Here is a 16,252-nt window from a genome sequence, read left to right as displayed (position 1 = left end):
AACCATTACTCACACTACTAAGTGTGGTTGAGTCTTCCTTTAAAACATCTAACTCAACACATGTTGCCAAATGACTAGGAAGCTGGCTCAGTTATTAGGTTCAGTTGTAATTTACAAGATTCTTAATGGAAAAAGAAGTCAAATGCTTTTCAGACAGATAAATATTCACAATTTTATTCTTACTTTTTAATTTTTGGCTTCACCACTTAAATTACTGTCCAACGGCATAAAGCAGAAGAGAACTTTAAAAAACATTTAAAAAAAAAAACCTGGATATGCATCACCGAGAAAAAGATGTTATCCTTCTATCCAAAACAGTGGAAACTTATGAACTTTTCTCAATATCGTAGTTCTGTCTACACAACCATTGCGTAAGTTTTATAAATGCCACTGTCGGCAAGCAATTGAAAATTGTTTTTTTCCAAATGTTGGAGAAAGAACAACTATTTTATATTAATTAAAGCTAATCCACATTGGCTTTAATTGAGTGATGGAGCATTGTGCTCATAGGCTCAAGTTTATTAGGTTCAGTTCCTATGTGGTCTACGTAGCTTCTCTCAGTAGAATATTTGGTACCATGGTCTTCGACCATGTTTAACTCCCAGACTCTTAACACTGTAGTTTAGCCCAACCCACCCCTACTGTTGCCAAAGTATCATCTTAAAATCAAAGCTCAGCATGTCACAGTTGTTGAGCTTTACACTTTTTTTTTTTAAACAAAACTTACCTTACCATGAAGCGAATGAAAAATTCTAGTCTTAAGGAACCACAGGAAAAGCTCACATTTGCTCTGCCCCAATAGAGTAATTTTTGGCCTAGTCTACTCCCGCTAGAATGTTAACTTCACGAGTGCAGAGACCCTGTCTGTTTTATTTACCCTGGTATCATTGGTACCCATGACAGTGCCTGGCACTCAATGTTTATTACATGTAGCTCACAAAAAGCTGTATGCTTTTCCAAAGCCGAAAACACCTATTTCAAATGGAAACTGAGTACTTAGCAAACTTAAAACAGTGGTTTCCAAAATTTGGTCCTCAGACTAGCAACATCAGCATCCTCTGGGAATTTGTTAAAAAATACAAATTCTCGGGCTTCCCTGGTGGCGCAGTGGTTGGGAGTCCGCCTGCCGATGCAGGGGACACGGGTTCGTGCCCCGGTCCGGGAAGATCCCACATGCCGCGGAGCGGCTGGGCCCGTGAGCCATGGCCACTGAGTCTGCGCGTCCGGAGCCTGTGCTCCGCAACGGGAGAGGCCACAACAGTGAGAGGCCCGCGTACCGAAAAAAAAAAAAAAAAATTATCTGGCCCTACTACAGACCTGCTGAATCAGAACCTCAGGGGTGGTGACCTGAAATATATATTTTAACAAGCCCTCCAGGTGATTCTGAGGCATGCTAAAGTTTGATATCTACCAGTATAATCTAAGGAAGAAAACTCTTTCCAAAATTCAGCTCTGATTTGCATCACATAAACTCAGCTATTTCAGCACAGAAACATACATATCCTGGAATGATTCTCTGGAAAATGACTTTCTGTAAAGACTAGATATGTGGGCCAATAAAAGTTGATCACTGTTATGCACTTTATATAGCAAGATACCTTGAATCGTAAGACAAGAATGTGTGTAAGGCTTCCTCCCAGACAACCTATTTTATGGCAAATCTAAACAGAACTTATTTAATGAACATGGAAGTAATGTGATATGATGTTAATGTCCCCACACCAAGAGTCAAAGACCTTTGTTTTTCTTTACTAGCTGAAAATTATCCAAAAAACTCACTGGGATTCCTCATCATTTCAGTGAGCTAAATAATACCAAAGTGGAAAATTCTATGATTCAGTAAGAGCAACCAGGGCCTAAAATGTTCCAAAACCAACATATTTCCAAATGACAGAAAGAAGAGAAGGATGATACACATGCTGTATCCGAAAAGCTCCTGACAAGCCAGAAGAATAAATTAAATTGAACAAAACAGTATTTTAGAGGCTAAAAATTAACTTCTACACCTGAATGGAACATACACATACTCAGGTACAAGTATGGGAAGATCTGACTCAGCAACAGCATATATTTAAAGAAAAAGACTTCATTTGCAGTATACACCCCATGAGCCATCACTGTACCCACCGTCACCCTGAAAGCAACAGTGACCTTAGAATGTCTTAGCAGAAGCAAAGTATCTAGTAGCAAAACCACAGCTGTGCTCTTATCTGGTCTGGGCATCCCCCATCTGAAAGGCCTGCATTCATTTCCAAGCCCTACACTTCGTGGAGTGCACAGCTGGAGTGGAACCGCAAGGATGACGCTGTGACCAGAAACCGTGATCTCTGCAGAGCAAATGAAATCACTGTGAGGAACCAGACAATGAAAAAGAAAACTCAGGCATGGGTGGAGGCATGCTGGTTTATCTTCAGATATGTTAAGGGCTGTCATAAGGAAGAAGAATTTAAAGTGCTCTGTGGAACTTGAAGGGGTTAAAGTCAGTGAGTAGAAACTGGTGAACAGCCTTTGGTTGCAAAGAAGGTAAAGTAACAGACAGGAAGACTTGTGATAGTTTTATGTGCCAGTTTGTCTGGGCTCTAGGACCCAGTTATTCAATCAAATATTACTGTAGGAGTTGCTGTGAAGGTATTTTGTAGATATGGTTAACATCTACAATCAGTTGACCTTAAGCACAAGAGATTAGCCTGAATGATGTGGGTGGACCTTATCTGATTACTGGAAGGCCTTTAGTGCAAAAACTGAGCTTTCCCAGAGCGAAAGACATTCTTCCTCTAGCTTGCAGCATTCACTCCTCCCTGACTTTCCAGACTGTCATCTTTCTCTACAGATTTCACTCTTGCCAGCCCAAATAAATATAGAAAGACGTAATTTGTGTGTGTGTGTGTGTGTGTGTGTGTGTGCGCGCGCGCGTGTGTTCTACTGGTTCTGTTTCTGTTTCTCTGGAAGACTGTAACTGATACAGTTGCCCAAGGATAGAACGGTCTATTTCTTCTCATGCTGAGTTCCTGTTACCAGAGATATTCCAGTGCAGGAGAGGAAACCACTTTGGCAACAATAAAGAGACCATTTAGAAGATATGATTCTTGATGAAATTATATAGCACATATAGACCACGTACTCTAACTTAATTTATTCACTTTATTGAGGAGCCAGTCTTCATCTGCTCTGGGAATATAATAATGAGCAGAGATAGTTACTACTCTGCTTTTTTGGAATGTACAAGAATCCTGTACTATGTGCAAGGTATTCTAGAACACAAAGTTGGCGCTCAACAGATACTTGTTGAATGAATAATTGAATGAATGAATAAAAACATAGTTTAAGATTATAGGGAAATATATAGATACCTATATTTATATATTTTTTGAGAAATGTTTCTATCAAAAATATGTAAATGTTTTAAAGCTTTAATTTTTTAATAAGGATAAGATTTGATTATCAAAAAATTCTATAACATGCCATATTTCCTTCTCCAGTAAGGCATAAGTCCAAATTATTTTCCTAAACTCTTCTCCTTTTTTGACCCCCTTATATACTGAGCCTACAAAAACACCCTGACTTAATGTCTATTCATTTCACACATTTGAAAGTGCAAATTCCTTCAGCATAGAATCTACAACCTCTGAATAGTCTGTAACGTTATACACTCAGTGGAGGAACCCTCATAGCCAACTACTGACCTGAGCGTGCTCATCCAGCCTCCAGCGATGGACAGCCGGGAAACAGACCATACTGCTTTTCCAAACACGAATGTTAAGGAACGCAGGGGAAGAACTGCACGGATTTCCATAATAAAAGCATGATAGTATTAGGACCATATTTATATCACACGTGTAACTTTTCAGAGTACCTTCACAGCCTATCCGACCTGCATCACTGCTAAAAAAAAGCAAATAAAAGTATCATTTGACGGATGAATAAGAGAGAGTCATGGATGGGATGAAGGTGAAGTTTAAAGCCCAATCCTTTCACTCAGTTCGGTTGGGTGCTTTTCTTTTTCATTAGATCATACTGACAGGACATGGCACATCATATTCTCTTTTGATAACAACGGAAAATGTACCCTTTAGTAGAAGATGATTCATCAGTCTTCTTACTCTTGATCCAAAGCTATAACAAATGGAATACTGCATTACAGGGGAACTTTCCTACATATACAGGTTGCTGAGAATCTTGGTTGTATTGATTGGCAACTTACCCCGTACTCCCAGGGGGCTTTGCCATGCATTGATAATTCACTGATTACTGGAAATTTCTTATGAAAAAAAAACCTTTAGATTTTTTTTTACAAAATTCATATTACAAAAGTCTAACGATCATTTCATTTCCTAATTAAAGGTGTTTGAAAGGAACAGGGTGATACGAAATGAAAACACTTAGTAGCAAAGTTGCGAAAGCCTCGCACAGTCATAAACTGGGATTCTAGACGTGGCTGAGGCTCCAGTAAGTTGGGTGATCTAGGTAAGAATCTCTCTCCTGTGTATGTATAGGAGCTTTACCTATTTGCGTATTCCAAGCTGAAATTACCTATTTCAGGCTGCCTTGTCTTCATAATATAACTACTTTCATTTTTAATGGGATGGAAGAAATTATGGCTGTTTTTCGGAAACCACATCAATTTTTAAAGGCAGCTGGAGCAATAGGGATGCGTTTGCACTGGAATTTTGGCTTCAAGGCCAGTACCACCTTGAAAATTTGGCTGATTTCCCCAAACCCATGAGTTGGAGAAATACCAGTAATAAAAAGGGGAATTACAAGGATGATTTACAATTTTCTTCACTCCCTCCCTCAAATTTAGTCTTTGTCTGTTGCCAAGAAAACAAGTCATGATCAAAATGGAACCAATTGGTAACTGATAATTAAACTACAGCAAAATATTTCAATAAATAAATTAGCCATCAGATAAAAATTAAGGACAATTGAATTTTGATAATATATCCCAGCAGAAAAAAGCAGAGACAGAGATATGTCCTTTTGACTTTGAAAAACAGTTCTTGATTTTGTTTTGTTTTCCAGTATTGTTTCTTTCCTAATTATATTTTTCTTGGGAGAAAAGCTTAAGAATTGGCCACTGCCAGCCTACAAAAATGTTTACCCACCAATAAAAAACTGATTTTGATTCTTTTAATTTTCCTTTCCTCTTCTTTCTTTCCTTTCCCTTTCTTTTTCTAAGTCCTTATATGCACGATTCCTCATCTTTGCTTAACTTCCTGGGCACGCAAGAAAAGTCTGCGTGACTTAAGCCTAGCACAGAAGTCTGACTTTGTACATATCCTTAGATATACACCTGCAGTTTGAAAACACCCTTCTATTCCTCTTGGGGTGGAAGAATCAAATGAAAATAAACTCATTTCGGCTGTTTGTCTCTTTTTGCTTTTCTATCTTTGCAGGTAAAGGAAGGTATAAATGCTTGAAAGCCACAGGTAACCACATCACGGTATTTTATGACAAGAGAACAGCTATTTTTCCAGCATTATCCAAACTTGTCTCAATGCCACCTTCCTCCCTTTGGCCCAGTCCATTAAAAAACAATTACTTCTCTAACCACCATCTACACAGGAACCAATGGACCTGATTTCTGGTAATCTTTAAATTTCAACAACCACTTAGGAAAGGCTTCTTCACACACACACACACACACACACACACACACACACGTTTCCAGGAGCTGTGGAACTTCTGTACCCACCTGAAACACAACCTGTCCCTCTTTTTACCTAAACAAATATTTAAAGAAAAATTACCATGAATATTATACTGTATAATCTTAGAACAAGAATAAACGAGAACTTGAAGAGCTGCTTGGCAACGTAAGTAGGTAGAAAGTGAGGGACAGGACCATTGTCGGTGCTCACATTCATGTGATGCACACAGCTGAGGCTATTTCCTCTGCTCGTGGTCCTGAAACTGGACCCAAAGCCTAGGCATTATTGAAGCCACAGATCAATTTGCTATATCTTCCTGGAGAGTCCATTTTAGTCACTGATTTGGGGATAAACTTGTTTTTATATTCAAACAAACATAGACATATTGTGGATCAATATTAAAATTTGCCTATATTTCTATAAGTAATAAAACATGCAAAACAATTACATGATTGTAATGAGATGCTTGCATGACCCAATCCCCTAGATCTTTCTCCTCCTTCTTTTAGAAGTACTTTGAAGACAATGTTTAAGAAGCATCATACTACACCATGAAGTATAAATGAAGGGAACGAACTGGTATAGCTACTTGGGTAAAGAAAAAGTTCTAAAACACAAAGCTGAGCTCTATAGCATAAGGAAATTGACCTACCTAAGATGCTGTTGATATTGTCTTTATTTAATATATATGAGATCTCATAAACATAACTCAGCCAGCAAGAAACATATATGTTAAAGCAGTATCTGGTGCTCATTGGAAAAGTCACATTTAAAATCAGAATTGTCCCTGCCCGTCCCACTTGAAAATAAAATGAAAAAGGCTTTTTAAAACTTTTAATAATTGAGAGAGAGGGGGGAAAGCAAACAAGAACAAGAAAAAGGAAGAAGAAATAAATCTCTTTGTGCCAAGGGAAACGGTATCCCATGCTAGTTTGTGTTTGGCACCCAATTCATAGCCCAGCAACCTGAGTCTAAGAACTTAAGCCTTCACGGACGAGCGCATCAATTGGTTTTGAATCAGAGAATAGCATTACTCCATTAACTTTGAGACTATCCCTTGCAAGAAATATATTTAGCTATGGCACACGATATTTCAGTCCTAAAATGAGAACGTCAACTGTGAAACGCAACTGAAAATTTCAGTTGTTTTTCTCTCGACTCCTCCCACTTACTACACATTCGAATAATGTGAATCCAGGAAGCATTTACATAAATGTGGTGTTCATTCTAGGTTTTATGGCAGGTCTTTTTGCTTTCATTACTTGGAGCCTGCCACATTACAGGCTGGCACACACGAGAAAGGAAATCTATGCCCTACATGCCGTGTTATTACTGGCTGCCTTACCCTTAGCCAGAGAAGGGAAACGTTTACTCTGCTGGGACAAGAGAAGAAGCAAAGGGCTGGGAAAACTTGGCTCTCCACGTTGAAGATTCCACACAGTGTTCCTCATGCTGAACCAGCAAACTCGCCAAGCCAGGAAGCTCAGTTGAAGACAGGACTGCAAGAACTGCCAAAACTAGACAGAAGGAAGAAGAATCCTCCTGATACAAAAGACCCTGTAAATACTGCAATATATGTACACATGTACACATACCCAACATGTTTTGTAATTAACACATTATTAAGTTTCGCCTGTGCTGCCGCTTCTAATGTCAACCTGTCAACCAAAGACTTCTGGTTAACGTTAAATTCTGTTTTAAACATGGAAGGCTTATCTGTTACCTGGGCTTAGGAAACCATCCACCACATACCAGAAGCGCTTTCAAATTTAACGGTGTTAATTTATTGATGACACCATAATACTTCTGGCTGTTTTTCCAAGATTTCCAAGATATTAGCCAGGAGAAGTATTGTTATGATCAGCAGTGGTCAAGCTGTAATTGACATAAACCAGACTCTGGATTTAAGACAAAGAGAGAGACTGAGAAAGTGTGTGTGTGTGTGTGTGTGTGTGTGTGTGTGTGTGTGTGTGTGTGTGTTTAGGGTGTGCTGAGCAAGCAATACAAAATTTTTTCTTATAAGCTTTCTGACTTTTACTGAAAACCCAAATATCCACTTGAATGTAGATATATCTTTTTTTTTTTTTTTGCGGTACACGGGCCTCTCACTGTTGTGGCCTCTCCCGTTGCAGAGCACAGGCTCCGGACGCGCAGGCTCAGCGGCCATGGCTCACAGGCCCAGCGACTCCACGGCACGTGGGATCTTCCCGGACCGGGGCACGAACCCGTGTCCCCCGCATCGCCAGGCAGACTCTCAACCACTGCGCCACCAGGGAAGCCCATAGATATATCTTTGATTGTATGGTTTCACTAGACAACTTACAAATGAAGAAGAGCACACCTTGAAAAATTGTAATAATTTAAGCTAATATACTTGAGCACTTACTACGTGCCAGGTACTGTTCTAAGAGACTTGCGTGTAATAACTCAGCCAGTCCTAACAACAACTCTTTGAAATAGGCACTATTACATCCTTCATATAATTGCAGAAATTGAAAATTTAAGTACCTTGTTAAAGTTGCTAAATTCACACAGCTAATAAAGTGTAGAACTGGGAGTCAGACCTAATAGTGTGACTCCAGGTCTCCTGTTCTTGACTCCATTAGCAAATGGCCAATATGGTCTTATTTACCCCAAATTCCAAATTGGTACTGAGCGTGCAGGAAAGCAGATGGGTCAGGTAAGGCTTGAAGCCTCTGAAGTAATTCACACAGACCCAGGTTCAGATCAGAGACGCTCAAGTTTCTACCACTCCAAGATCACAAGCTGCCGCCCCTTTGCAGGAACGTTTGGTGAGAAATGGATTGTTTGAGCCCACGGATGGGTCATGACCATTTGGGGGAGGCATTTGAGTAAGTGAGGAGCCGTAGTTACATTCCAGCAGGTATAATTTCTTGCAGACTTAAAAAAACAAAAGTTACTTATAAGATAAATTGAATCTGTACAATAGGAAGGCGAAGGTGGTATACAGTGATTAGGCAGAGATCTCCATATTAATTAAGAACTATTATAAATGTGAATTCACAGTCTGGTTTCAAAGTTGAGAGATGAGCTATGAAGTACTCTATGGTTGTTTTCACTGAACTATGGGAAAAGGTCTCAGAACCGTCTCCCATGCATAAGTCAAACCCGTCTACTTTATAAACGGGAGGTGTGGTTACAAGGTCTCAGGAAAACAGCCTCATGTTGAAATAGGAAAACACTGTCTGTTTATAGATGACAGACAAAAAGGCAATTGTTTAAAGGCATGTGGTCTATCACTGTCATTTTCACCTAAATGAAAATAAACACGCATGGTAGAATGTATATAAGGTGGACAGGAAAACCAGTCCAAAGAACAGTCATTAATCAAGAGTCATCGGATTTTCGAGTTGGAAAGGACCTAAATGAACAAGTTCAACTTCTGCCCTTTGCATAAATTAAAACGAAGGTCAACAGAATGTGGACTCTGTGTGCAGGTGTCATCTTCAGCTCTGGGTCTGAGGGCTTTCCCCTAGGGAGAAGGTCTGCAGTGAGAGGACAAGAGGATGGTATGTAGAACCTGAGAGCCCCAATCTTTGAGAGAGGTAGGCCAGTAAAAAGCAGCACATGAAGATGTCTGCTTAGGGTCAATGGAGAGGTGGCAGGAAAGCCAAGAAGTGTGATGTCATGGGAGCCTGGGAAGGAAGGAGTTTTAGGAAAGCGTAAGTGGTTATGTTGAACGGTAACAAGAGTTCTAAGAAGACCAGAACTGAGAAAGATTCATTAGATTGGTTGGTTATTGATCTGTGGTGACCCTCACAAAAGCAGTTTCAGCAGCATGACCACAGTGGAAGATTGCCATGTTTAAGCAATGAATGGGAAGTCCAAAAATGTTAAGACAGCGAGGCAGAACCCAAGTTCAATAACCTTGGAGAAAAGAAAAAGATGGAGTAGTGGACAAAGAAATGTTCGAGGGAAAAATGTCAGTAGAGAATGAGAAGAATCCTTGAAGAAATAATTGAAACAACTTGGGGGAAGACAAAGGAAACTGAGGTCTAACTGATGCATCAGCCTTGACAGGAAGAGATACCCAGTTTGCTCTGAGATAATACAGATGAAAAAGGGTGGGTATACGGTACACAGAGTTAAGTGGTTCTCTCCACTGGATTTTTATTTTTATGTTTCACTTTTCAAATGATGCAGAGTTTATTTTGGTAAATGATATAAGGGTAAAAATTCCCCTTCCCTTATTGCCTGTGTTAAATTTTGCATGCATGAATGTTAAACACTGAGCTCTAAGTCTAGATCCCTCGGTCGTGAAAAATTTAGACCAGCTCTTGTTAGAACATGTCTTCCCACACACGGCATCGCCTTGGTCCTCCACTCACTGGAACAGTTTCCTCACTCTCCAGAGCCTTCCACCAGCTACGGAAATTGTTTGTTCTCATGCCATCAGGAAACACTGAGGAGATTAACAGGGAGGAGTTTAATGATCTTCGATCTCCTGAAGGCTGGCGGTTTCTTAGCCTTGTCAACTATCTTTTTTTTTTTTGCTTGGTTTCTGCCAAAGGCCAGAGCAAGTGGCAAGCAGGAGGAAAGGGTGATGGCAGAAAAGAGCCCTCTTGAGAAAATAAAAAGAGACAGAGAGAGAGAGAGAGAGAGAGAGAGAGAGACTTAGAACTTAGAATAGGGAAGATTTATTGCTGAAATATACCAGAGAGCTGGTTTGGAAAGAGAGGTTGGTCACAGAATTCAAAGCTGCTCGTGCGTGTTTGTTTAAGATTATGTGGATGACTTGTACTGGATGATCCGAATGGGTTTCCCTCTACAAACACACACCTACTAGGTGTTTGAGTCCTTTGCTGAGAGCCAAAAGCTCAATGGGCAAAGTCAATTATGAGTCTTTCCTCCAGTGAGAGATCAAAGCAACGTTATCTGAAAAACCACGTTGCCCGGATAGTTCACCAACATGTACTTAACATTGAATTATAAAATCTGAGATCCATTTCTCAAATTGGATTAGATACATTTTCACTTCCACCATTTCACCCTTCATCTTAAAGGTCTGCAAACCTTTACTGAGGTGTGAAATACAAAAGCCTCTGAATTACCAACGTGGGCCACAACTGGATCATTTAAGTTCACCCCAGAGGTTCTGGCAATAGCTATCTTACCTGAGGTCACACACGCCCCAGCTTTCACCAGTCCTCCCCAATTTTAGACGTGTTGGGTAATAATACAATTCTGTTTCTTGTAAAGATATATTCCCTCGGCCAGCGTTTATTCAGCACCCAACACATGCTCGACACTGAGCCAGTTTCATCAAGATTGATGAGATATTACATTGGCCCTTCAAGGTCTCATATAGAGAAAAAAAGAGCAAATGTATTTTTTGATTTCTACAATCTGATTTCTTTGGAAGTTGAACATCCTTCCTCAGAATACCAAGACCTGTGTTGTATCCATTGCCTTGTGTATTACCAGCAAAGCTTCTTTCCCATAGAGAAGCAAAAGAGGACACAAAACCTGGTTATGCAAAATGAAAATTTCAGAGAAAGAGGCTTCACCTGAAAGAGCAACACAGGAGAACAGGAGAGAGACACACACACACACACACACACAACCACCGCAAAAATCTTACCTGACTTGCCCACGCCTGCTCTCCCAAATATTGCCAGTTTGACCTCTGAACTTTTAGCCATGCCGGCTGCTGGTAGGCAATTCACTGTGGTTCAAACTAAAGAGCTGAGAAGATCTTTTTGGTTCCAGCCCTTGGTTTCACCATATCATTGTAAGTCAGCAATCCTTCAACAAAAGAGATTTGGGAATTCATAACTGACTGGAGAAAGAAACTCATATTTATTGAAGCATCCCCTACGTGCCAGCACCATTCACTCGATCAACATCTTCCCTGGTGATCTTCACCACAATCCTGCAAGAGGGTTCTAGCAGTACACTGTAAACCATTCAACTAAAAAGTGATAGACCCAGGACTTGCACATAGATCTGTTTGGTTCTAAAAAATGCATTTTTACACGAGATAGCGTTTTCAAAAGTACTTCCTCAAAGAACGTTTTTTGTCAGTCATTGATAACAAATACTTGCCTGTGAATACATGTATTTACCATATGTCTGCAAACATCCAATATACATACACACATGGGGAGAGTCACATTTGGAACTCTTATTTCCCTTTGGGCTGAATAATACACATTCCTATTAATGTATCCCATTGTAATATGATTGAATTTGCATTCCAAGGTTTAAATTTTATCTCCGTTCACACTGGATCACATGGTTGAGTCATGTGACAGATACCCATGTTCCAAAATTGATATATAACATCTAGATAATATTTTTATATTTTTCTGGGCACAGGGCCCTGGTACACAAAAGATAAATGACATGTGCTGACTTCTGATTCCTTTTCTATGACAACCTCAAGTAAATTAGTTTCTGGTACTGTCCTGACACTTGGGAAATGACATTATATACAATGTAAGCACATTTTATATAGTTGGGTGCTTCAGGAAGGACACCTAGGTCCTTGGTACCATGGAAATGTAAAATTGGAAAAAGCCTTGGAGTCAATGGAAAAATCCATCCAGCCTTCCTTTTTGATCAGACAACCATCTAACAACCATCCTGGGTCTAATTTATCACTTCCAGGTATGGGGGGAGGAGAAGCATTATATCAACTTTTTCTTTTCTTTCACTCAGAGCCCTTCAAGTAGCCAAGCAGCTATTAGGAACCTTTGCCCCATTCTAGATGTCTACTTTCTAGGAAAATGAGACCCAATCATCTTCCCTGGTTCTTCATGGGACATCTGTTCTTGTTTATGTTTTTTTGACCCTCACCTTCCCTCCTGACCATGTGCAGCTCTCTTCTCTGGTATTTGCCATTTTAATCACTCTAAAAATGTGGCATCCTCTGCATTCGCCCCTTGAGATATGACCTGACAAATGACCCAGCAAAAGTTTCATACGATTCTTCCTCTTCTTCAACTGGCGCTGTAGTTATATTTCAGCACACTCATATTAAGGCTCCCATTTTTCACGTGAATTGCAGGCTCCCCTATTCTGAACTTCTGCTATCGATGTTTTCAACCTAAGTACAAGACTTCACTTTCAAGTCTGTTATCTAAACACATGAACTGTTCCTGCCAGAGTTTTGGCATCTACAAATTTTCAAAAAGAGCTTGCCCAGAGAAAGAAAAAAGTAAAAGTCTTTCTGAAAAAGTGTTTCTACAAAGACGTTAACGTGTAGTCGTCTCCTTCATTACGCATCTAAACTATGGACCTGTACCTCACAAATTTTGTATTTGCTGATTTCCACAGTGCCAGAGCTTCCTCTGAAGGACAGAAAGGTCAACAATAACACTGGCTGTTGTTTACTTCATCCCAATAATGAACAAACTCCCTAGTGATCATTAATAGTACAAAACCCAGAAGCTTTTACATCTGTAATTTGTCCAGTCCCACACTTTTGGCTAAAGATAAAAAGAATTTCATTATTTGTCATTTTATATGCATTCATTACGAAAAGGCCTCGGGTAAGCTGGGATGAAGTGAGAGAGTGGCACTGACATACATACACTACCAAATGTAAAATAGATAGCTAGTAGGAAGCAGCTGCATAGCACAGGGAGATCAGCTCGGTGCTTTGTGACCACCTAGAGGGGTGGGATAGGGAGGGTGGGAGGGAGGGAGACTCAAGATGGAGGAGATATGCGGATATATGTATATGTATAGCTGATTCACTTTGTTATAAAGCAGAAACTAACACACCATTATAAAGCAATTATACTCCAATAAAGATGTTAAAAAAAGAAAAAGATACAATCTAAAAAAATTTGAAAATCAAAAAGAAAAAACAAAGAAAAGGTCTCTATGCTTAAGGCTCAGTGATTCATCACAGAAGCATAATCTATCGAGATGTATTAACTAAATAAATTCCGAATAAGAATGGCAAGCATTTCTTTGAAACATAGAACATGGAAGTGTCTGGAGCTTGTATAAACAACAATTTGTTATTTCATACAGAACTGTTCATTCCCATGCACATAAAAATCCAAATAATTTACTATCTGATTTACGCCTCAAGAAAGTAGCCATCAAATGTGGTTTAAAAAAAAAAAACAAAACATTTGTTAAGTTAAATTTTTCAGTAACTCCCAAATGGCCTCAGAGGCATAGGAATTTCACATAAGAACGAAAAATTGTGTAGGTTAAATTTTTCATACATAACCTAATAAAGATGTAGCTAGTTATTGTAAATCTTAGGTTATGTTTAGAAAAATCCCTTAAAGGAAGACACAAAACTGACATATATCCTTCAACATTTTCTCACATGAAAATGTGAAAAGTTACATTTGATAAAGATAGAAAACGAAGATAAATGTGTAAATTGTTTTAATAAGGGACCTGTTGCCAAGTCTCTGATGTTCAAAATAATTCATGATCCAAGACCTTCCATAACACGGATGGAAGAAAACATATTTTTTCATGTTGTTGTGCAGAAATATTCTGGCTGGGTCTTGAAGCTGCCATCCACCTTTTACGTGGACAGTGCTTTATTAGGACAAAAACTTCTCAGTTCTAATCACTCCTAAAGCTAAAATCACACTTAGGTATTTAAGAGATTAAAGGTTTTTCCTAAACATAAAGGTACCAAAAGAAAGCTTAGAAAGAAGAGAAAAAAGCAAGACTCCAAATTCTGTGTTACATTAATGCATGCATTGATTCATCCCGCAGTTATGCTAAATGGCCACCTTCAAGGAGCTTACAATTCAATAGGCCTATGACATTTAGTTCACTAATAGCCCTATTTTCATATTTATTTAAAAATAATGATTTATCCATAATAAATCAATCCCAAGACTATTACACTTATCAAGGTCCATGCTTTCTATTTCCTTTTGGAAAAAAAAGGCAAGCATCTTTATACGGTAATAGTTTTGTAACTTCTATATTTATGGTCTCATCAAAATAAAGTGCAGGTGTTTAGGGAAGCAAAGAATCTAGTCTGATCGTGGGAATGAGATTCTCTTTGGGCCGCTCCTTCTCTAGCTCTGAAATCAAGTTTTCCTGGTCTCATTGTCAGAAATGCTCCCTTATCACAACGCAGCACGCACAGGAATGAGGATGATTGTACGAGACCCCTGGCTATACCGTTGCTCGGAAAGCAACAGGTATCCTGGAATGATAAACAAACAAGCCCATCGTGGACTGCAGGTCACTTGCTCTCGACCTAGGGAGCAAATGCAGCCTAAGTCAAAAGGGCATTCTCGGTCTGTCTCAGCTCAGACGGAGGGCGCTGTCAAGCTCTGGGCGCCAGCGCTCACATCTCCCTCTCAGTGACCCACAACCCCCGCCTGGGAGGACCCAGTGACCAGGAGGACCGCCCCAGAGGCCGAGCGTTCAGGGGCTCGAAAGGGTCTGAAGGAAGCAATCCCGAAAGAGCCACCTGGGCACGTGCGTGACACTCACCTGTTCATACTCTCCAGGCCCGGGAGAGCCGCGGTCCCCTTGCAAGTTCGGAATCGGTCCTCCGGGACCGCTAACCCTCCCACGCTGCGCAGCCCAGTCTGCGGGGGGCGGAGGGGGCGTTTCCCAGCTGATGGGCTGCGATCGCGGGTGGGAGAGGCGGCAGCTGCGGCAAGTGCTGGCGGAGCGGCCAGGATCTCCTCGCTGCCACTCGCTCAGACTAGCCGCCGAGGGACTGCGGCAGGACGCGAGCTCAGCCCGGAGAGGCCGCCAGGATGCTGCAGTGCGGCGCTCGGGCGCCCCCTACCGGGGCCAGCGCCCGGCTCTTCCCGCGAGGCCGCCCCAGGCTGGTGAGTACGAACATCCAAATATCCGCCTTCGCGCCGCACGGGAGACAGGCTTCCCTTTGCCCCTGCTCAGTTCCCGGTCTCTAGGTTCCCACAGAAGGACCTCTTTCCTTGGTCAAAACCTTGCGTGTGAAAGCATTACTAGGTGATGTTTTCTATTCCATACTTCAAACCATCCTCACAACGTCCCTGAGAGACACGTTTAATTATCCCCATGATACCCAAGAGGAAACTTAGAATAACTTGTCCAAGGCTAGTAAATGATTGGAATGAAATCCAGACCGGATTGGAAACTGAGATGCTAGAAGAGACATAAATAGTGAATTCAACTGAAATTCATATCTGTATATTTGAGAAAGTTCCAAAAGCTTCACACCGTCCTTACAAGGTCAGCATTTACAACGTTTGAAGTCATCGTCCATCATCCTCAAAACCTAACAAAGATGGTTAATATTCGTGCTGTGCCTTTCACATCGCTCATCTCATTTGGTGTTTTATACCCTCCTTGAGGTAAGCACTAGTATTTAAAATTATTAGCCTTTCAGAGACGAGGAGGTGAGTTTCAGAGAGGTGAAATCATTTCCCAAAGACTGAGAAACTTTTGATTAGAGGAGCAGGAAACACCTACGTTATTTTTTTCCTTTGAAACCTAGGTGTTCTTAGCAAGATATCAGGTGGCCTCCAGAAAACCACCTCATAGAGCAGACCGGGACCTAAGGCTAAGTGAACAGTCTTCAGCGTGTCCTTGATGAAAGAGATGTAGCCAGGGAGGCAGTTTCCAGGGCCGGCTGACCTGGAAAGCCACTGCAG

At 40.6% G+C, this 16,252-nt stretch overlaps 1 protein-coding gene across 1 annotated transcript in view; it reads right to left on the bottom strand.

Annotated features, from left to right (window-relative positions):
- Positions 1–15,372, bottom strand: part of RERG (RAS like estrogen regulated growth inhibitor) — a 107,287-nt gene extending 91,915 nt beyond the window's left edge. The window contains exons 1-2 of the mRNA XM_079938093.1: positions 15,099–15,372; positions 11,251–11,414 (exon numbers count right to left, since the gene is read on the bottom strand). Coding sequence (XP_079794219.1) covers positions 11,251–11,311 — 61 coding nt within the window. The 5' untranslated portion in view covers positions 11,312–11,414; positions 15,099–15,372. The remainder of the gene's footprint in view (positions 1–11,250; positions 11,415–15,098) is intronic.
- Positions 15,373–16,252: the final 880 nt, after the last annotated feature.

This window comes from Stenella coeruleoalba (genome assembly GCF_951394435.1).
Source record: "Stenella coeruleoalba genome assembly, chromosome: 11".
NCBI lineage: Eukaryota > Metazoa > Chordata > Mammalia > Artiodactyla > Delphinidae > Stenella > Stenella coeruleoalba.
Note: the sequence above shows the minus strand (reverse complement) of the source record. Positions and strands in the feature narration are given on the sequence as shown.